Source organism: Hoplias malabaricus, chromosome 12 (assembly GCF_029633855.1).
Source record: "Hoplias malabaricus isolate fHopMal1 chromosome 12, fHopMal1.hap1, whole genome shotgun sequence".
Lineage (NCBI taxonomy): Eukaryota > Metazoa > Chordata > Actinopteri > Characiformes > Erythrinidae > Hoplias > Hoplias malabaricus.
This window is the reverse complement of record NC_089811.1, coordinates 5,020,661-5,044,153: the sequence shown is the minus strand read 5'-3', so window position 1 is coordinate 5,044,153 and position 23,493 is coordinate 5,020,661. Positions and strand designations below refer to the sequence as shown.

At 41.8% G+C, this 23,493-nt stretch overlaps 1 protein-coding gene across 1 annotated transcript in view; it reads right to left on the bottom strand.

Moving 5' to 3' along the window:
* cps1 (carbamoyl-phosphate synthase 1, mitochondrial) overlaps window positions 1-23,493 on the bottom strand; it is a 72,031-nt gene that overhangs the window by 20,453 nt on the left and 28,085 nt on the right. Inside the window, exons 26-32 of the mRNA XM_066686435.1 lie at window positions 20,561-20,755; window positions 17,046-17,113; window positions 13,677-13,752; window positions 8,995-9,072; window positions 5,153-5,260; window positions 4,571-4,660; window positions 4,112-4,282 (exon numbers count right to left, since the gene is read on the bottom strand). Of these exons, the coding sequence (XP_066542532.1) occupies window positions 4,112-4,282; window positions 4,571-4,660; window positions 5,153-5,260; window positions 8,995-9,072; window positions 13,677-13,752; window positions 17,046-17,113; window positions 20,561-20,755 (786 nt within the window). The remainder of the gene's footprint in view (window positions 1-4,111; window positions 4,283-4,570; window positions 4,661-5,152; window positions 5,261-8,994; window positions 9,073-13,676; window positions 13,753-17,045; window positions 17,114-20,560; window positions 20,756-23,493) is intronic.

Sequence of the window (23,493 nt, the reverse complement as noted above, 5' to 3'; positions counted from 1 at the left end):
GCCAGTATAACACACACACTAATTCACCATCACCACCCAAATAAAATCAATAATACCTGCTCTGTGCTACAGGGAGCATGGTAATTGGTAAACGGGGCTCAGTGGGGGGCTAACAACGTATGCAGAGCAACAGATAGACTACGGTTATATGTACACATTCATTCATTATCCAGTTCAGGCTCACGGTGGGTCCAGAGCCTACCTGGAATCATTGGGTGCAAGGCGGGAACACACCCCAGAGGGGGTGCCAGTCCTTCACAGGGCAACACACACACACACACACTCAGACCTACGGACATTTTTGAGGTACCAATCCACCTACCAACTGTGGGAGGAAACCGGAGCACCCAGAGGAAACCCACGCGGACACAGAGAGAACACCACACTCCTCACAGACAGTCACCCGGTGGAAACCCACGCAGACACGGAGAACACACCACACTCCTCACAGACAGTCACCCGGTGGTAACCCACGCAGACACAGGGAGAACACACCACACTCCTCACAGACAGTCACCCGGAGGAAACCCACGCAGACACAGGGAGAACACAATACACTCCTCACAGACAGTCACCCGGAGGAAACCCACGCGGACACAGAGAGAACACCACACTCCACACAGACAGTCACCCCGAGGAAACCCACGCAGACACAGGGAGAACACACCACACTCCACACAGACAGTCACTACCTACTGCACCACCGTGCCGCCCTATATGTACACATGTTGGTTTATAAAGGAGTATTGGAGTAGAACATATCGTACGAACTTGGAATATACCTTGATATTGCCACTACATCCTGCTGTCAGTATCAGGTCAAAAGTTTGCAAACTATGCAGATTTTCTAAACACTTTCTGAATTAAGGCTAACTTTTGCTGCTTTTGTCAGTGTGACACTAAGTGAATACCAAACATTGTGTCTTTTTTAAAATGTTAATTCATAGCCTTATACACCCGAGGACCGTCCGCTCCTGCACCTGTTAATGACCACACATTTAAAATGCAACTGAATTTGTTAAAGGCATGGTTCCTCTGTAATGTGAGCCATAATGATAAGGTGTATCTGCACATCACAAAAGCCAACCTTTCTGCAACCTCACAGTGGCTCCATGTACAGACGCGGTGTGCTTTACCCAACCCGACGCTTGTCTCTGCGCTGTTATTTAAACAGCATTTGTTGTGCAGTTTAGAAAAGCAAGGAAAATTACACAGTGGGGACTTGTTAGGCAGAGAAAATCCACGTTTTGCAAGCTTTTCCCTGAGCTGGAGAGAGGAAAGATTGAGCACAGGAATACACAGTACACTCCTCTCTCCAGGCTCTCTGAGTTCTGAAGCCCTTTGGAGCCTCTGCTACTGGCAGCACACACACACAGAGAGAGAGAGGAAGAGGAGACAGAGACAGAGAGAGAAAACAAGGGAGGGGGATGAGGAGAGTGAGTTGTGTGGGATTATAGTGCAAGTGTGAGAGAGTGTAATATATTCACACATTTCAGTGTATTATTTACAACCAAGCAAACCCACAGTGGCATGAGCAAATAGAATGATGTGTATCCGTGTGTGTGTACTGTATGCATTATGCAGATGTGCTGCACAGCTGCATGCTACCATAACATCTAAAATGCATGGGCTTTGTGAATAATTCCCCTAAATAATTCCCAAAAATGTCCTGTTTAAATCAAATACAATAAGAAAATTATAGACTATGGAGCTTATGTGAGGCAATTTTTATAATAAAACATAATTAACATTCTCCTGCTGGTTCTGGAAGCAGTCTGTTGGCTTGTAAATTCCCCTGGTCATGTTATATGTTTTGTTTCGTGTGATTTTCTGAGGGAATATAAGACAAATATTTGCTGAAATCAAGGCACCGGGAGAATCATGTGCCCTGTGCAAAAGTCAAGGTATATTTTCTTGCATATTTCTTCTGATCGACTTGGAACTGGTCATTATGTAGCCAATCACTTCCTAGGCATGCAGACTGCTACTACAAACCTTTGTGAAAGAATGGGTTGCTCTGTCCCGTCCTGAATTTTCCTCACTACTAAATATTCCACAGTCGAACCTCAGTGGTATTATAACAAATTGGAAGTGACTGGGAACAACAGCAACTCGGCCACAAAGTGGTAGGCCAGGTCAAATAATAGAGGGGTGATGCTGAGGGGTTGGCAACTTTCTGCAGGGTCAATCACTACAGACCTCTGAACTGGATGAGCGAGTTTGGTGTGGAAGAACTTGACTGGCCTGAACAGAGTCCTGACCTCAAACTGATTCATCCCAGTGTACGACCTCACAAATGCGCTTCTGGAAGAATGGCCATAAATTCTTATAAACACAATCCTAAACCTTTTGAAAAGCCTTCCCAGAGGAGTTTAAGCTGTTTTGAATTAAGAACGGGATGTCATTCAAATTCATATGCGTCCGAAGGCAGACGAGCAAATATGATTGGCAGGTGTAGAGAGAGTTTGAGAATATGAATGAGACAATGTGCCAGATAGTGAGATGAACAAACTTAAAAAACACTGTACTCTTTATAAAAAAAACAAGACTCCCCGTGCATGCAGTGCCTCAGAAGAAGCTTCCTTTATATGATCTGAGTCCATGTGCGTTGCTAGTTATGATATGTGTAGATATATATATTTACACTCATGCTACAGGTCCAGTGTCCTGTTTCTCCAAATCTTTTTCCCTTTTGAAGCCCCTCCTCTCCACACACTTCTACAATATTCACGTCTGTGTTTAATATTCCCCTCAGCAGCAGAGCCGGGTATTTGAAACTTTGAGAGTGGCAGGAGACAGGGATTATTCCTGCGCGGCTGCCTCCTCATCACGGCCATTGTGCCTCGACTCTTTCGTAATTATGTAGGAAATTACTTTGGGAGAGGAGAGACAGCGCTGAAGCAGCAAGTGTCCTAGACTTCCTATTCCAAAGCCTGGCTTCCATGCTTACTGATACACAACAGCCTCTCAAACACTCTTGCTAATTTAACACCAGGCTGGAGACATGTGTACAGCAAGTACCCCCAGTGCCTGTGTCACTTAATGATGAATTAAATGCTCTGAGACCGCTAGAAAAGTGTCCGGAGACTGCAAATCTTCGATTAAAGAGTGAGGTATTAGCTGCAGCTTAACTTTAATTACATTAGCCTTTGTGCAGCTAATAACCAAGATACTTCTTAGACAGAGGATGTTCAGAAAATGAGTGAAATTTATTAGAGCTTTGCTAGATTAGGCTCAAAGGACCAAAAAAACAAAAAACTATCTACAATTAAAGCAGTGTAAACATCTACGGCCATAACTCTCTTCAATGGTTTCTAGTTCAATTGTTTCTTTTTTTTTTTTTTTCAATGTTTCCTGTCAAATTTCATTCATTTAATTTGATTATTTTAGTAAACGTTAATTTTAAATGTTTTTAGGGCTGTTGTTCGACTAAATAATTGTGATTGTGTCCCTTCTCAAGACTAACGTTTTTAACAACGCATATTTAAATGTGAAATAAAAGAATAAATGCAAGATAAACATAATACAATTATAATTATAATTAGTGGGGTCAATTGATTTAAAAAAAAACGTTAACACATTAATCACAAAGTTAAAATGGAAATACTTTTTTGGGAGAGAGATAAACAGTGGAGTGTGATACGCAGTAAGTGTAGTTTTGATCATTTTTAATTAGAATCAATTAATCTGCTGAGACACAAAGAGCTCAAAACAATAAAACAACACCTCAATATTCCAGTTTCAGCAACTTTTTAAGAGACAAATGGAGGATTAATCTGTGTGTACAAGTGCATGCATTTGAGAGGGAAAGAGAACAGACGTGGGGCTGAACAAACTGTCAATACGTCACTAAGGACTGTAAAATGACTGAATTATGTTGTGAATACATTTGGTAAGATATTCAATTACGCATTAACGCACTAGTATTTTTTATTTTTAATCACATTAAAAGTGAGATTTACCACTTTACCACTTTGAAAGACGTACGGAACATATATAACAACAGTATGTGCAGCTAAAACACCATCTTTACATCAACAGTACATTTTTAAAGCAACTTTCCTTGTTTTATCACCAGGGAAAGAACACACACACACACTAAAGCCCTTACCTTGATGCCAACATACTCTACAGGAATGATGGGGTTCTCCAGCGTGGGCAGCTGGGCCTCGTTGACTGGCTCTCCCACCATCACCCTGGTGGCCACGTTAATAAAGTCCACTCCAATGGTTTTAGAGACAAATGGGAAGGAGCGTGAGGCACGCAAGTTACACTCAATCACCTGTAAATGAATAATGTGATTGGGATTGACTGCAAAAACAGTTCCGTTAATAATAACTGAGTGTGTTGTGGGCAGACAACCATCGAGAGTATGACCTTTAGCTGTGTAAATTCCAGGCTACGTTCTGTCACCTAAAAACTTAGTACATGGGAATCTTCGTTTTTTGTTTTTTTGTTTTATCAAGTTAAATATCGCTTTTTATTCAAATCTATCCGCTGTTGAACACCTCAATTCAACTTTTAAACTCCGCAGCTATATTTCATAGAAAGTTGAGCACAAATAACTTACCATGACATCGTTGCCTTTCACTAGAAATTGAGTGTTAAACGGCCCTGAAATCTCAAAGGCCTTCGCAATTTTCCGGGTGGCAGTTTTCACCTGAAAATTACCACAGGAAAAAAAAAAATTACACAAAATCCCACCAACCATAACTCAGTTTAAACTCTTACGTATGCATTAGAGGGCTGAGATTATATCAATCACGGTCGAGGTTATGCATGCCCCGTCACCAGAGCTGGATGGAATATAGAGAAGGAGACATTATGGAAACTAAATGCAAAAGAAACTTTGATATGACACCTTTGACAAACTGAGTTTGATTCAGGGGAGGCAAGAGCAAGCGGCATGTCACTTGATCAAAGAGAGGGATCGAAGCTTAATCCCCTGCTATAGCCTACAAACGTTCCATATCAAATGAGTTCTAGATGTGGAATGGCATCAGATTCATGATCTTATTTCTCTCTCACTATTTACTGTATTGGGTTCAAATACTGTAGTAGTATACGAATCTTCCTATCCTGCTCTACACAGCTTGCAGTGAAGGATACTACAAAGGATTCAGCAAAAAAGAAAATAAAATAAAATAGAAACCTTCTCCAAAGCTCCTTGGCTGATGGTCTGAGTGGGCAGCATAAGGGTGGCATCTCCTGAGTGTACTCCAGCATCCTCCACATGCTCTGTAATGGCATGAACCAGCACCTGGAACGGCATTAAATCAGTAGGAAAAAAATCACTCGAGTATCCCAAGCCCTTTCTTCACATTCCTAACATAGGTGCTTTTGAAATGACTAGTTTCCTTTGCTTTGAATCCCACTCCATTTAAATCTTGCAAATAAAGGAGTGTACATTGTTTCTATTTTAAGTCAATGGCACAAAAAGTAAAACGGAATCGACTGTAGCGATGTAAACACCGTACGAGGATTGTCAGCTATGATAAATACAATAAAAATAAATCTGTGTTAAATTGATCTCATTCCAGTTGCTCTAGGAGTCTTCGGCTTTCCAATAACTTTAGTCTCCCCTCGACTGACCTCTGGTGCCCCATCTGAAATGATGAATGCTGTTGATCGAAAACACAAATTAAGATGTCACATTAAAGCCCCTTTGTTCGTGAGGTGTAATTGAACACCGTCAGCTGGAGTGGTGTAAACGACGCCACCACTGGACTCTGTGTTGTCTTGATTTATGATACACAGTTCACTCTGCGAGTCTGATGGACAAATCTGAGTTTGGTAGAGGCTAGAGGCATGCTATCTACTAGAGTAAAAAGTGCCAACAGAAAACTTTGGTGGAGGAGAGATAATGGTCTCGGGCTGTTTCTCGGTGTTTGGCCTAGGCTCCATAAAAGAAAAGAAGAAAATGATCAATGTGACACAGCTGCTGTGTTCAAACGATGTAGAAAACTAAAAATCCATGACGAAGTTTGTAACAATCAGGGTTCCACATCCACCTATTGCTCTGCATACTTTGTTTACCCACAACAGAGCGGGTATGCTTTTCAGGGTTGATCAGTCTCAGTATCACAGTGACCAGTGTGTGCTGTGTTGGTGTTTGTTGAGCTGGTATGAGTGGATCAGACACAGCAGTGCTGCTGGAGTTTTAACCGTTGGACTGAGAACAGTCCACCAACCAAAGATATCCAGCCAACAGCATCCTGTGGCAACTGATGGACTGGAGGATGACTGACACAAACTGATCACAAAATATCTACAAGGTAAAAAGAGTGGACAGAGAGTGGACACAGGGTTTAAAGACTCCAGCAGCACTGCTGTGTCTGATCCACTTGTAACAGCACAACACACGTGTCACTTCTGCACTGAGAAAGATCCACCACCCAAATCATACCTGCTCTGTGGGGAGGTCCTGACCATTGAAAGCACAGGGTGTAATTGTAGAACAACAAAGTCCTCCTCTATGGTCAGTGGAGCTGAGAGAATGGTCCTAATGTTATGGTTGATTTGTGTATTTGCTTTCAGAAATGAGTAATGTGAGAGTGACTGATGTTCTAGGTGCAGCTGGGTGTGCACTGATCAGATCTGATCACACATGTAAACAAACCTGGGATTGGCTGTTTGTGTGCAAAACACTCATTTCAAAGAATTGTCATAGTACAAAAGCCTCCATCTTCATAAAGGAGGAGAGAGAGAACGGTTTATAGCCCCATCCGTTTATATAGCCCCTTTCAGGACGAATAACTGTAGCTTTTGGTTCTTGTTTGCTGTGTTCAGTTTAATACACTGCGATCTGAATAAGCGAGGTCATCATACTGTACTAAATATATCCCTATGTGGTTTCTCAATTCAATATCCACAAGAATGTAACCAGCACTGTATCATTCAGACTGAGTTGAAATACCATACATTCTGTACATTCTAATACACATTTCTGGGGAAACTGAACCTGGTTCAGAAACATAAATCAGAGCAAAAGGAGTTTAGCTAATTTTGCCAATTTTAGAATATTAATTTTTATATAATTGATTGGTCTCATATGACTACTTATTTTTAGGAAAACAAGAGAAAATCTCATTGGATTTGTGGACATGAAATTTATATATAAAAGATGAGTGTGGGATTGTGAAAAATATATTTTCTCACAGATTCTTATTTGTTACAATCTAACATACTAACGCTGATTTATTTTATTATTATGGCAATAAATACTGAAAATTACTGTCACATGAGAAATTTGCCACATGGAGTTTACGCTGAGGAGAGGAAGTGTTCTGTTCAAAAGCTCTTTTCATCATGTGCTGGTTATATATATATATATATATATATATATATATATATATATATATATCTCGTGGTGGGTCCATAACCTACCTGGAATCATTGGGCGCAAGGCAGGAATACACCCTGGAGGGGTCCTTCACAGGGCAACACACACTCACACATTCACTTACACCTATGGACATTTTTGAGTCACCTATCCAACCTACCAATGTGTGCTTTTGGACCGTGGGACGGTGGTGCAGCAGGTAGTCTCACTGTCACACAGCTCAAGGGACCTGGAGGTTGTGGGTACGATTCCCGCTCCGGGTGACTGTCTGTGAGGAGAGTGGTGTGTTCTCCCTGTGTCTGCGTGGGTTTCCTCCGGGTGACTGTCTGTGAGGAGTGTGGTGTGTTCTCTCTGTGTCTGTGTGTGTTTCCTCCGGGTGACTGTCTGTGAGGAGTGTGGTGTGTTCTCTCTGTGTCTGTGTGGGTTTCCTCCAGGTGACTGTCTGTGAGGAGTGTGGTGTGTTCTCCCTGTGTCTGCGTGGGTTTCCTCCGGGTGCTCCGGTTTCCTCCCATGGTCCAAAAACACACGTTGGTAGGTGGATTGGTGACTCAAAAGTGTCTGTAGGTGTGAGTGTGTGTGTTGCCCTGTGAAGGACTGGCACCCCCTCCAGGGTGTATTCCTGCCTTGCGCCCAATGATTCCAGGTAGGCTCTGGACCCACCGCGACCCTGAACTGGATAAGGGTTACAGATAATGAATGAAAAAAAAAAAAAATATATATATATATATATATATATATATATATATATATATATATATATTCTCACACACATTATGCAGTAGCTCGCATTCATACTGGGTTGGAGAAGGGAAAAAATAAAACGTCTGGAGTAAAAAAGTTTGAATACCTCATAAATGTTTACAATGAGAACAGTGTGTTGTTTACGGGAACAGAACATTTACTGCTGTTGTGGGCGTTTACCCTTTGTGTATTCAGGGCATCTGACTCCCATCCACAATCCAGTCTTAATTTGGTTCATAAACTAATAACTAAAAGTTCCTACAATTAATCAGAATAACAGAATTATTTAAATAATATTTAATCAGGCAACTTATAATCTATAAAACAGATGTGGTGTAAGAACATATTACACAAACATCATGACATCATTCCAGCGGCTTGTTGGCTCATCACAGAAGGTGATCCCTGTCAGAAATCCAGTACGAAACGACTTTAAAAAAAGGCTAGAAGCTGAGGAACCAGAAGGAAAGAGCAAAATGGCTGCATTGAAAATGCAGTGCGTAACATTTGTTTTCATTAAGGCTGTTATTATGGGGGGATAACATCCCTGTTCCAGAAGGTAACCCATAACAGATGAAAACCTCCATCTGCTGCATAATGAAGTCACTCTTGTGTGGCTTTGTGATTCAGAGACACAGATTCAATCAGAATCGAGTGCTGCACATTTCGCTTTTGACCGATTTCAATTTAATGCATTCGGGTTCTGCTGATCTTTGCCCGATAACCCCCTTTTTTTTTTTTACTTTCATCTCAGTTTCATGAGTCATATGCTTCTTTCTTTCTCTCTGTCTGTCTGTCTCCCTCCCTCTCTCTCTCTCTCTCTCTCTCTCTCTCTCTCTCTCTCTCTCACAACACAGCAGTACTACACGTATTATTCTATATATAATATTTTGATGTGGATATTATCTAACCTTGCCCGCCTTGGCCACTGCGTCCACTTCAACCTCTCTGGCTCCGCGGATGAACTTGGTGATGACCACAGGATGCTCCTGGAATTAACAGTACACAAAAATATTACATTACAGTACATTTAACACACACACATAACAATGATGCCATGGAACCTTGTCCTACAGAAGTGAGCTTGAGGCCAAAGGGTCACTGGTTCAAATCCCAGGACCATCAAGGAAACATTCATTCATGGCTGAAGTGCCCTTGAGCAAGGTGCCTAACCCCCAAAGTGCTCCCCAGGCACCGAGGTGGTTGGCTCACTGCCCCCAGTGTTTGTGTGTTCACAGCCATAGCCATGACTTAAGTAAAACCCCAGAAAAGTATAGTATGTGCCTCATGTGAATGAATATGTTATACAATGGATAAAGGAGTTCACTTGGTGGCTATGTGTTTCCTTTCTCCACAGCCTGCATCATATAATTGTCCATCATAATGAGCCTCTGTTAGGCTACAACAAGCTGCCTCTCTGCTAATGGATATTCCACTGGAGAGAGAGAGGATGGTGGCCATTCAGAAAGGCTGTGTGTGTTGAGGGGGGGGGGGGGGGGCTGCTCTGAATGCAGGTGTCTCGTTTACTGCTGTTCAGCCCCGGTGTGTGTACCGGAGTTGTTTATCAGACTGTAGATCTTGGCTCAGTAAAGGCTTTTCAAGTCCACGTCTTAACAAACCCAAACCCCATGGTGAAGTCTGGAGCTGGTAGCATTAAAGTAGAACTGTTTGTGCTTGTCACATGAAAAAGAGGCAGTAAATCATGCCTTGTGACATTCTATGACTATCTGAGTCGCTATGAAGCTGGGGCTGGATCAGTTTCACCTGGGAAAGCACTAATTTAGATGACGATAGATGAGATCAGTGACTTTAATCCACTATGTGACGTTGCCACAGTTTAATTATGGTTTTATTATGTGTAATTTTTATTATCTAACTGTATGGTGTTATTGATGTTGAGCATAAAAATATAAAATATCAGTGGTGATGCACAGTGATGTTGGAATTATATCTGCATCAGCTGAAAATTGCTTTTTTTATTATCGGTAGGATGCTCTGATTTTTCCAGTATTTTAAAACAATCGCTAACACGTTTATTTATTAATTTTAAAAGCTAAAAAAAATGTGGAGAAGCACAAAGGCAGAGCTGAAACTCTTATTTCCGTATTATTGCATTGTTGAATAGTTATATTGCTAAAGATAAAAGGAACGTGTTTGTGTTTCATACATTCATTCATTATCTATCTGTAACCCTTATCCAGTTCAGGGTCGCGGTGGGTCCAGAGCCTACCTGGAATCATGGGGCGCAAGGTGGGAATACACCCTGGAGGGGGCGCCAGTCCTTCACAGGGCGACACACACTCACACTTATGGACACTTTTGAGTCACCAATCCACCTACCAACATGTGTTTTTGGACTGTGGGAGGAAACCGGAACACCCGGAGGAAACCCATACGGACACAGGGAGAACACAAACTCCTCACAGACAGTCACCCGGAGGAAACCCACGCAGACACAGGGAGAACACACCACACTCCTCACAGACAGTCACCCGGAGGAAACCCACGCAGACACAGGGAGAACACACCACACTCCTCACAGACAGTCACTCGGAGCGGGAAACGAAACCACACCCTCCAGGCCCTTGGAGCTGTTTGACTGTTTATGTTTAATCCATCGGTTTAACATTCTTTCATTTATAACTGGATTTACATTTTTAGATTAAAAAAAAGTCTTTAAAGCTGTTTACAATATCTTAGATCAAGATGAATCCAAGTCTCCAAATCCAAGGTGGACTCAGACCAGATGAAGTGATGCTTGAATAAACCATGCAGGGTGTCTTTGATTTCTTTATGCTGCCTCACCTCTGTTAGTGGAAAAAAAAAAAAAATTGGGATCTGCAAAATATTGATCCTGTCCTGTGGAATAATGCTGACATGATCCAGGCTATTACATCCAATCCCAGCTGTCTGTGGGAATTTGGAGATATTACACCGAATCTTTATAACCAATCAACTCCTGACACATTACATTACAAAGGCATCCACAGGGAAATCTAACCTGGTGATTAAGAAACTGAATATGGTCAGATTATACAGTCTCCTGGGATGAGAAGTTCACACAATACACAAGTTTGCATAACATTTAATGGATGGAGGGATGCTGATCCACTGTAGAACATGTGTGAGAGGGAGACTGAGTGAAAGATGAAGTGCCGAGACAGGTTTAATAACAGGAAAGAAAGAACCAGCAGGAAGAGCACACCTGCTGAAGAGAACAGCCTCAGAATGAAAACATGGCTGTACAATGAGGGGCCAGGTATAACACAGAGAGAGAGAGAGAGAAAGAGAGAGAGATGAAAAAGCATGTGTGAATGAACAAGACAAAGAAGATGCTTTGGGAAAAGAAAGAAAGAGGAGAGAGAGAGAAAGAGAAAGAAAAATCAGAAAGATGACTCAAATAAACAAACAGAAACATGGCCTGAAGCTGCAGGGGGGGGGTGAACACAGGCTAATTGAGTGCAACGGAAGGCTGTATTTGTGTTTACACAGAAAACTCAATCATCCTTTTCCTGGAACTGTTCACTGTTCAGCCGTATATTAATTTCAAACTCAAAATGTGATCACAATGTCTGCTGTAAAAAGTGGTATGTAAACAAAACCGAGCTGAATCATAAATTCAAACATCTGTTAAAAAACAGACTGCGAGAGCTCCCCCATCCTACATTCCCCTTGTATTCGCCCAGTGCTCCGTCACCCACATCCTGTGTTTTGCTTGTATTTGCTCTGTACACCTTGTTAAATTGTATATATGTTTGTTTTGTCCCACTCTAAAGTAAATAATAAAATAAAAACTGGACAGTGAACATTTTAACAAGTCGTCCTGCACAGACTCTGAACATTTACAAAACCATAAACACATTGTGTCTGGTTTAAAGTGGGCTTCTTGTGATGTTAGTACATTATTTGTGGTGCCAAAACAAATTACTGGATAGTCCCCAGACTGAGGATTGCGTTCAAAATCATTGTGACAACGTTCCTTCAGGCTTCAGGCAGAGTAAATCAATTATTATTATTATTATTATTATTTTATTTCTTTTTGCTTTACTATAACACTGATGGAAGACCGTACAGAATGATGACTGAAAGTCATGCTTTATTTATTTATTTATTTATTTATTTGATCAGACTTTAGATAGTAGTAAATCAAGATTTGGTTTTCCTAGAGTTCTTAATGCTGCACTGTCATAAGAGAGAAGTGTGCACAGATGGGCTGGTGGTTGAATACAAACAAATCAAGATGTCACTCTTGAACAACATAAGGGATTAAGATGCTCTTTTGGCTCTGTACAGCATCTCCACAGTTGAGCGACTGTTACCCTGGAGTCCCATGTAAAGATTATGCCTAAAATCAATAGTGCCCTCGAGGCGCAGAGAGGCTCAGGGCTTTTGGAAAATTGCATGGATAAACTTTCATATCAAAATGTTTAAAGAGCATTTCTGTCAGAAATGGAAGTGTAAATAAAAAAAAACGTACAACGTTTTTTTGGTGTAAGAGAAGAAAACTGTGTTACTCTAGTAGTGTAAAGTATGGTTATTTCATTATAAAGAAATGCAATGCCTATTAAGCCTGTTCGTAGATTAATATTTTTATTATGACATCAAATCTGTCTGCTCAATTTGCTAAAAAAATTAATAAATAAGTAACTGTGACGAGTGTGGTGTGTTCTCCCTGTGTCTGTGTGGGTTTCCTCCGGGTGACTGTCTGTGAGGAGTGTGGTGTGTTCTCCCTGTGTCTGTGTGGGTTTCCTCCGCCTCCGGGTGACTGTCTGTGAGGAGTGAGGTGTGTTCTCCCTGTGTCTGCGTGGGTTTCCTCCGGGTGACTGTCTGTGAGGAGTGTGGTTTGTTCTCCCTATGTCTGTGTGGGTTTCCTCCGAGTGACTGTCTGTGAGGAGTGTGGTGTGTTCTTCCTGTGTCTGTGTGGGTTTCCTCCAGGTGACTTGTCTGTGAGGAGTGTGGTGTGTTCTCCCTGTGTCCAAAGTCCAAAAAAACACACGTTGGTAGGTGGATTGGCGACTCAAAAGTGTCCGTAGGTGTGAGTGAATGTCTGTGTTGCCCTGTGAAGGACTGGCGCCCCCTCCAGGGTGTATTCCTGCCTTGCACCCAATGATTCCAGGTAGGCTCTGAACCCACCGTGACCCTGAATTGGATAAGTGCTTACAGATAATGGATGGATGGATGGACGAATAAATAAATCATTGGCTACATTTCATTTACAAGGTCAAACACCTCTTTTAAAGACTCACGTCTTCCTTTAAATTAAGAATGTCTAAAATTCTCAACATACAATCATGTATTTTTGAGCACTATGATATATCCATTATATGAACGGACCTCTATACACACACATCTTTACCATAACTGTTGCTATATGCAGCACTAAGGAAGCTTCTACACTGCGAGGAATGAACCAGCTTCATTTCTAAATGGCAGCATCATCAAACAGGATGATGGCACTTAAGGGAATTGCACTGAGAGATTAGATTTTTATTATGCTCATCTAAAGGTGTGTTATAGTAATATTTTGTCCTAGTTGCTGGACATAAATCTAAAGTATTTTTTGTGTGACGCAGCGCGTGATTGAAAGACTCACCTGTGACACCTGTGCCGCCTCCTCCAGAAAGCGCTTCATCTCTTCTTCCCCATAGGCCACATTCATCGCAGAACCACTGACAAGAGAAAGAGGGGAAAATCACCTTCGTACAACACAATAAAGACGCTGAAAACGACTCTAATAACTTCAATTAAAGCAGACGCATCTGCTGTGCCTAAATTAGCCCTCAGGGAGGGCAGCGCGGTGACACAACAAAAGATTAAGGAGTTGTAGAATGCAAATACAAGGAGAGATGAATACAAAACAGAGTAGAGAGAGAGAGAATCAAAACAGCGAGAGATATTTGGGTCAGCCAACCCTCCGGGCTCTTCAAAGTTTCATTTCTAAGGCCTCGTGAATAGAAACAAAAGGGGAAGAGTAAAAAAATAAAAGTGTGAAAGGGAAAATGTGAAGATTTCGACTGATTATGAATTGCGGCAGAATGTTCTGGCTTTTTTGCTAATGCTGGAAGATACACTTCTGCCAGCAATATACAAGAGTTTGCCAGACTTATTCTGACAAGTCCAGAATCAGCAGCATTTTCCAAGTGTCTTTTAATCCACACCAGAGGTGATTGCTCTAAGACTGCAAGGAAAGCTCAGCTTCCCCTAAAATGTAAAAAAATAAGTGATCAAATATATACTGTTGTGTGTACATGTCATTGAATAAATATGCACTACAACGCGCTCAACTTTTGTTCAGAATCAGCTTCTTATCACTGGTAAAGACGGGGCTTTCCTCTCAATCATTCCCGCAGCTTCACAGTACTTTAAACAGTGAGGACGCTGAGTGTCCACAGAGTTCAATAGCGAAGCAGCGAAGTGCAGCGAAACGAGACGAGTCATTGGATAAATGCTGGGCTTTGTCCCGCCCATCGGACGCTCAGCGTCTCTGGGGGTCTATGGGGCAGTGGGCTGGCCTCGGCTGGCCCGGACGCTCAGCTTCTGCATGATGATTGGATGATCTGTCTGAGGCTGAATCCCTTTTTGATTGACAGTGAAATCAGCGAATCAGTGATCCTTTGGTGTAAAGATCCGTGGGAGCATTAAATTTTCATTCTGTTCTGAGTTGAACCAGACTTTCTTAATCCTCTTAGCGGCATTTTCTTTGTTAAAAACGACTAGCGACAAATCGAGTTTCTATTTCTGGTGGGTTTTTTGTAGCTGCTTGTGTTGGGGGACTGACTTCTATCACTCTTTCTGACTTCTATCGCAGTTTCTGTCCAGCGTGTGCTGCTGAGCCCCTCCACCGTCACAAAGCACTCACAGACGGACACACTTCACATGGGCCAAGGCCGTTTAAGCAGCCTAGCTCTGCTGCCCATTGAGAGGACACTAGTCAAGTCCCTGGAAAAGACGCCTTGTTGGTACGACAGGGTCACAGATCATTTTCTTGAAAAGGAACGGAGGGTAGAATTTACGTATAAATAAACCGACACATTTTATGATGTAGGCCGAAACTGAGCTTCCCCTCCTTGAAAGACCAGCATCCGCCACTGATCCACACAGAGAGCTGGATTAATAGATAAGCAAAAACAGTAAAACGAATTTGCAAACAAGAAGCAGAGTATCCTCCACAGCTACATTCACAATGACAAGTATATTTCGCCCACCTGCTCTGACATTAGTTGTGCTATGGGAGCGCGCAGAACTGAGAAAGTTCCCAACGTGGACTCTGCATAAAGAATTTGTGTAAACAGTCTGCTCAGTTCAGATGAAGTGGCTGAGTCGGGGTGAGGCTGACAGGTTCGATGTCAGTGCTGCAATCCCTTTGTGCCTCAGCCCGAGGCGCAGCTAGAGCATTATGGGTAACAGTTGTGTGGTGTTATTGCGGTGACAGAGCCTCCGAGACTCCACCGTGGCCACAGTGTTCCCAGACCTCCAAACAAACCACTGCTAAAAAGCACAGGTCTCCACAGAGCAGCTCAGTCCAAGCTCGGTGTAAAAAGCACCTAGCAACAAGAAGTACAAAATCATTTTTTACAGCCTGGTGTTAAAAGGTACACCGCGTTTTCTGTGGAAACTTCGTAGATTTTTAGGAAAGTGACTCGTGTCTTAACAGCTCCGGGAAGCTATTTCTGTCATCCTGCATTTCAGAGTATGTCCTACTCTAGTGCTGTGAAAAACCATAAGGTCAGTCATGCAATTTATAGCAATGTTCCCTGAACTTTTTCCTTTATTACGGTAATGACATCACAATCGTCCAGAGGCAGACCTGCTTTCCCATCAAATTCTTTTGTCCAGGTCTGATACTGATATACTGATACAAGGCAACATTTCTTCTACAACAACTAACATTTTTATTTGAAGCTTCTCAAAAGTAGAGTGATCTACTATGATCTATGATCCCAAAAGGAGAAACACATTATTAATATAAACGGTTAATGTAGGTGCCTTTCAACAAATTGCTACCTAAACTAGCTTTTCTGTTCCTCCAGCACCAGTTGCTTAAATTTGGTCTCTCAGAAACAGGTTTTTATCGTCAACACATGTGCACTACCTTTCAATTTATCCTCACAGATATTAGCTTCACCTCCACTCCCCAAACCACCCAGAACCCTCAACGGTAATCCTGTATATATAGAGAGTTATGACGATATGTAAAATGTGGATGCAGCCCATCCCTAGTCCTCAGACTAATGCACTTCAGGTAACAAATCTCAAACTGTGCCGAGATTTTCACTTGACATCTATTAAACTTCAGCACAAATAGCGTGACACTCGAGAACCTCTCTGAATCCCCATGAATTCTACCAAAACAGACACTATCAGTAGGGGTGATATTTAAAGGAAAAGGAAAGGGAGGGGAAAAAAAACCCACATCCCAGCTGATGAAATTAAATTGCTTTTTATAAGTGAACCATTTACTGAGGGAGTAAGTGAGTAAACTGGCTGAGTCTCCAGCTGTCTGTGTTTGTCCTGTTCTCTGGGCCGAGTGGGCTGAAGCGTCCGTCAAGAGAGGCCTAATTTTCCCACCAACTGAGCGGCGAAAACAGAAGCAAGCCGTCTGATTATGTGCAAATGAGCTCTTCAAGTCCTGCCAATCTGAGGCAGTGCAAGCTTTGATGAATTACATCTCACAGAGGCATTACTGCACCCTGGACCCAGGACGGCGACAGAGGAAGCCCCTGCTTTCACCAATCAGCCTCTTTACAAGCACCTCCACTTCTTCAGCGCTGACATCAATTTGTGCGTTTCATCCACACGGGGAAATGTCAAAGTCATTCCATAACTAAAAACCTCATGTTCCACTCGTGAAGTCAAAACAGCTTCGATCCGCAGGTGATATACAATCATTTCTAAGAAAAGACAGAATCGTAAACTGTCAAAATCCCATTAGGGAAACAAAGTACCCTCGTATTTTACTTACCTTAAAACATAAGATGGGCGTAACAGGCAGGGGTAACCCACTTTACTGGCAAATGAGAAAGCGTCTTCCTAAAGGAAGAAAAAAAAGAAACACACACACAAACAAAGAAAGTGTCTATTACAATAGTCTACACAGCATCCAATTGTTTGTGATAGGAAGCAGATAAAGAACGGATCTAAAAGTGTGTCTGTCTTCTGATTGCAGCAGGTTTCTCTGTGGATTTTCACTCTCAGCTCCAGAGACGGAGCAGAAGGCAATTACTGCCGACCAAATCCATCTCCAGGACTTGTAGAACTTTGTACAAAACTGGCCATATTAGGAAAAATCCCAGACAAAAAGGAAGCAGAAAAATTACAGTCAGCTCCGTGCAAGGACTATTTTATCCCAGACATATATTTATTTCTTTTAAATAGTTCTTTTACACGTACCATGCTGTAATTTACTGAACAATAACAAACGAAAACCACAGACTAATGTATTTAATGATGTTTAGGGTTTTAATCATATTACACTAAAAGAGTACAATTTATATTCAGTGATTCTTTAAATGGATTTGGTGTCTGTTCTGAGAATGGTTGTATAATTTGAAAACAGTACTATATATGTTTTGGCCACCACCGCACACAGTGTGCATTGTATTACATCGTCTGTAGCTTGTTTTCTTACTCCTTTGCATGACTAATGTTTTGACATAACGAAGGATCACTTCAACTCATAGCGGATTAAGCTAATCACCAACAGGCGGCATTATAAATTTTAAGCCAGACGTGTGTGGAAAACAGTTGTGAGGTCAGAAGTTGCTGTGTGCTTTTGGGAGGAAGTGACCTCGACTCCTCTTTCCTCCAGTTGCTCCTGTTGTTTGGGCATTGCTCATTCTGCTAACGAGGGTCTCAGTGAGAGTCTCCTGAGCATGGGGTTCAGCCCTGAAGCTTTATTCGGGCTGTTTCAGTAACCAGGAGGTTGGAGCTAGAGGTGATGAGGTCTATTGAAATGCAGGTGGCATGGTCAGTGGATGGAGGGATGTTGTCGTCAAGGGGAACACTGCCCTCTCTCTGCCCCTCACAGTCCTCTACTCCCCTGCCCTTGGCAGAAAAGCTAAGATGGCTAATGGACATGGCAGCCTGCTTCAAGACAACACATTTCAGCACTTCTGACTTCTACAGTCCATGGTCCAAGAGCTGTTAGCACATCTCCAGAGGTTTGGGTGGCCAAAGATGCATGTTGGAGCTACAAAACAGTGCGAGTGTTAAAATGCGAACAGCCTGTGTAAGAAAATGGTTCACATGCACGAATGAAATGGCCACATTCTCAGAAACCGTAGGTGAATGAGGACAGCAGAGTGGAATCGTTTCATGTGATGATTTACATGAAGCTGAAGGAAAAAGCAAGTGATCGCCGGCTTAAAACATTTCAACATAAACACAGAGGCAAGAAAACCGCAATGAACGCTTTATTAAAAGTAAATCTAACATTAGATAAGCCAATAGGTGTCTAATATCAAGGTTCCCTTCTTTAGTTTTAAGTCTGAGTCTGCGATTGTAATGTTGCTGACAAACACAAAGTCAGTAGACATCCATATTTCTTATTCTTTAGTACACAACCTCACACACTCAAACCACAACCAGTTCTAGAGCGGCACAGAGTAGTGGTTTAGGAAATGGTAGCAGTTAACCTACATAAATAAAAAAATAAAATACAAGGAAAACTGCACTATTTAGCTGATCATTGCTGTATATGGCACTTTTCCACAGCATGGTACTTTCTTACCTCTGCTGTATTCCTTTTTTTTTTTGCTCTTCCATTACACAAATGTGGTCCCTGGTGCCCGGTACTTATTTAGTACCTTCTTTGGTCCTGGTTCCAAGTGAGCTGAATAGGAACTAAACCTTTCAAAGCACTGACTGACCAGAGAGACTTATCATTCACAATGAAAGTTACTGTAGTGATCACATTTGTTTTTATCTGACTCACAATGTCATCCTGCAAAATCTGATCTGTCTGAACTGATGAGCATTTAAACTCTGTTCTGTCCCAAAAACAACATGCAAAGCCACTGTTGACATGGTTTCCAAAGCCCATAGTTTCCATTAGAGACAGGGTTTTACAATGTCACAGACTAAATTTCAGTGGGGAACTACTGAAAAAATGAGGGACCATGGACCCAAAAGTGAGTAGAGCAGTGTCAAATCTAATCGAGTAGGTGCTATGCAGTGCAATAGCTCCATTAGACAAAATTATTATTATTTTTAAATCTTTATTTTATACATACATCACATAGATATATGTACAGGGTGGGCCATTTATATGGATACACCTTAATAAAATGGGAATGGTTGGTGATATTAACTTCCTGTTTGTGGCACATTAGTATATGGGAGGGGGGAAACTTTTCAAGATGGGTGGTGACCATGGCGGCCATTTTGAAGTTGGCCATTTTGGATCCAACTTTTGTTTTTTGTTTTTTTTCCAATGGGAAGAGGGTCATGTGACACATCAAACTTATTGGGAATTTCACAAGAAAAACAATGGTTTTCCAGTTTCCTGGCACCTGAAACTACAGATCAGTGGGAGAAGAGGGTTGCATTGACAATCCAACACAATGGGCAGCACTTTGAACACATGTTATAAGTGGTCAGAAACATGTAAGTAACTCATGAAATAATAAAGTTACGTTAAAACCAAGCACGTCATTGTTTTCTTGTGAAATTCCCAATAAGTTTGATGTGTCACATGACCCTCTTCCCATTGAAAAAACAAAAGTTGGCCATTCAAAATGGCCATTCAAAAGAAGAACAATGTTGTGCTTGGTTTTAACGTAACTTTATTCTTTCATGAGTTATTTACATGTTTCTGACCACTTATAAAATGTGTTCAAAGTGCTGCCCATTGTGTTGGATTGTCAATGCAACCCTCTTCTTCCACTGATCCGTAGTTTCAGGTGCCAGGAAACTGGAAAACCATTGTTTTTCCTTGTGAAATTCCCAATAAGTTTGATGTGTCATATGACCCTCTTCACATTGAAAAAACAAAAGTTGGATCCAAAATGGCCGCCATGGTCACCACCCATCTTGAAAAGTCCCCCCCCCCCCCCCCCCCTCCCATAAACTAATGTGCCACAAACAGGAAGTTAACATCACCAACCATTCCCATTTTATTAAGGTGTATCCATATAAATGACCCACTGTGTATAGTACATTAGACTTGCAATTTGTCTCGTCTAAAATTGAAAACATGTATCCAAACATATTTGTATTCAAATATCCAAGATTCTGTATGAAAGCATCAACCCAAATCCCAAACTCCGATGCGTCCAAAGGCCTGTGTAACTGCGTACAGGAAAGTGAGTTGGATTTCAGCAGAACTTCTGTTTGTCTAAAGTGGCTGCTTAGGGAGAAGAGCTAAACACCAAATTGATGTTCATATTTATTGTTGACTGTAATTAAACCTGAAGCAGAAGAAGAAATGAAAGCACGGGTATTTATTGTGCTTTGCTAGATGGTACAGATGGCACTCACCAGGGAGTTGAGGGCTCTCCACGGTGCCTGGGCGACACCCAGCTCGTCGAGGATTGTGGAGAAGACTGAGCGCTCTTCCGCACGGTCGATCTGCTGTGGACTTGTGCCCAGAATCTTCACCCCATTCAAGTGTAAAGGCACAGCCAGGTTATTGGGGATCTGTCCTCCCACAGAGACTATACAACCTGTGCAGTCCTACAGAAAAGATAATGATGTTAGTTTCCTAACAGTAACCAGCATCATCTGGAATTTTTCACAGTTTGTGTAGAGGTGTGTCGAAATATCAACATGATTTAGAATGTGTGTTGAAACAGCCACTACACTGACACCTATTAACCTGGAGGTATCAGAGGTACATCTGTGTATCCTAGCTGATATAAACAGGACATTCCTTGGTTAAAAACCACTTTTGCGAATAAACTTCAGATGATGTAGGCTTCGTGATGGGGGCGGCATCAAAACGAGGGAGATGGACAGATCAGAGAGGGTTTTTGCTTTGATCAGAATCATTTTTACAGTTGTTTATATCAAACACACTTTCTAGATTTAATATTTATTTGTTGGAGGGTCTGTCATTTCAGTCGAATATAACTTTTTCTTAATGTTTTGGCAAAAAAAGTTGATAAATGCTGTGTTTTTTGGGTTTTTTTGCGCAGTGGTGCTACAGAGTCGTCCTAAAGTGTGAAGATGAGACAATAGAACAGTATGAAGCAGCTGAAACATCAGTGTTTACTTGAAAATCCCTTTGGGGCATTTTCCCTTCACCAGTATTAGTGTATTTATTAGTATGTTTCATAATTTGCAAAAACTCTGGATGGAAAACTGGTGATAGACACCACTTACCTCTGTATTCCAACCTGTGTTCCTACACATCTGGCAGTCTATTCCCCAGCCTGACTGACTCAGCCCTGCCCCTCGTCTGACGGGACTAACTCAACTCTTGCTAAGGGGGTTACTAAGTTAGCTGCAGGAAGTCCTGTCCCAAACTTCAACTGTGGGCCTTTCAGCAAGTGCAAAGAGGGACAGAGAATTTGCCAATGGAACAGGAAGTAAGTACATGCATGTATTCATAAATAGGCCTTTTAACAGTCTTGGTGTTGGGGCAAACTCAGAGACATAGAGGTGTTCTGTATATTTTTACCAATAAAATCAATTTAAATTGAGGTGAAATTATATGAGGCCTTGTGTAATCTCTAAAAACTCAAACTGAATCTATGCGTTTCTCAGTGCTCCAATAACACACTTCAAATGAAAGCCAGAAGTGCAACATTTACCTGTGGTCTACAGTTGATTCAAAGCAATACAACCCATGACCTTTGCTGTTTTATTTTTATTAATATGGGAAGATCTCATAAGTGGTGCATTATAAACATTAAATTAAATTGTTCACTGTATTCAAACGTTGCTTTTCTGACATTCCTGATACATGTAACTGTTTTCTTGATTTTATTTTTTCCTCCTTGTGCTCTTGTTTATGTATTTTTATCTCTATTTCCATCTCCTCTCTTCACCCTCTTCTTTAAAAATGATGGAGGCAGGTCACGGATCAGGTTCGGTGCGTGACCCTGCACACTTGCCGTCTCAGAGAGCACTCACACTCCATCTCTCTGATCTGCTGGGTTACATTCCCATGGCAACCACATGTATGGCCACTTCATTATTCATGCACAGATTTCTCCAGCCCCCTCCAGGTTTATATGCTCCCCCTAATAAAATGTTAATTACCACAACACAGCATCTGGGAATTTCAACGCATGAACCATTTCGTGTTGGAATCTTGTTTTCCCTCAACCCCCCACCACACACACACATCAAAATATGAACAAACACCTAATTACACCATGATCCATTCGCCACTTAAACCGGTTTAGAACCAATCGGAAAAGGAAAAGTCAAGGGGTATTATCATCCGAGAGGGGACACAGCTCAGCTGGTGGGGCCTTGCGCTCGAACGTGATCGGGTTTTAGCCGTCTCTATGGAGATGAAGCCGGCAGTGCCGAGATAATGCCGCTTTGCCTTATGTCCCGAAACGATCCCTAGTGAGATAATTGCTCATAGGACAAGAGCATTAGGTTATTAGAGCCATGTTCTAATGGCATTCCCACACAGACATTAATCAGAGTTCATTTCTGTGAGAGGCTAATTGCTTTTATTTTGAGCACACTTCACTATAATGGGATTTTATTGGTTGGCTGATGAAAATCTGACTCAGTTGTGTTTTAAAAGGTCAAAGTAAACCATCAACATGGACTTATAAACTGTGCAACAAGAGCCAGGGGCCCCCAAAGGGCTCCATTGCATTCAGAGCTAAATAAAAAAACATGCATACAATGCACGGTATGCAGGCAGTAAGTGTGTTGTTGCTTGGAGAAATATTGCCAAACTAAATACAAACACACAAAACCTTATCTTGGGCTAGTTCCGAAAACATGAGGACACCTGACTTAATTCAGCATGTGGATGAATAGATGAACCACACCTTTAATGGTAAGTTCTGTTAATACGACTTTTACAAAATTAACCCAATATTCATTACGCAGCTTTTTTTCAACTCAATCACACGCTGTATAAAAAGACCCACATTTTTCACTGCCCTCTAGTGGACCATAAAATTCTGAAATATTGGGTCCTTTATTTATCTACTGTGGAAATGACAAAGCCAAGTAAATTTCATTCATTCATTCATTTATTATCTGTGACCCTTATCCAGTTCAGGGTCACAGTGGGTCCAGAGCCTACCTGGGATCATTAGGCGCAAGGCAGGAACACACCCCAGAGGGGGCGCCAATCTTTCACAAGGCAACACACACACACTCACATATTCACTCACACACTCGCATCTACGGACACTTTTGAATCGCTAATCCACCTAACAACGTGTGTTTTTGGACTGTTGGAGGAAACCGGAGCACCCGGAGGAAACCCACACAGA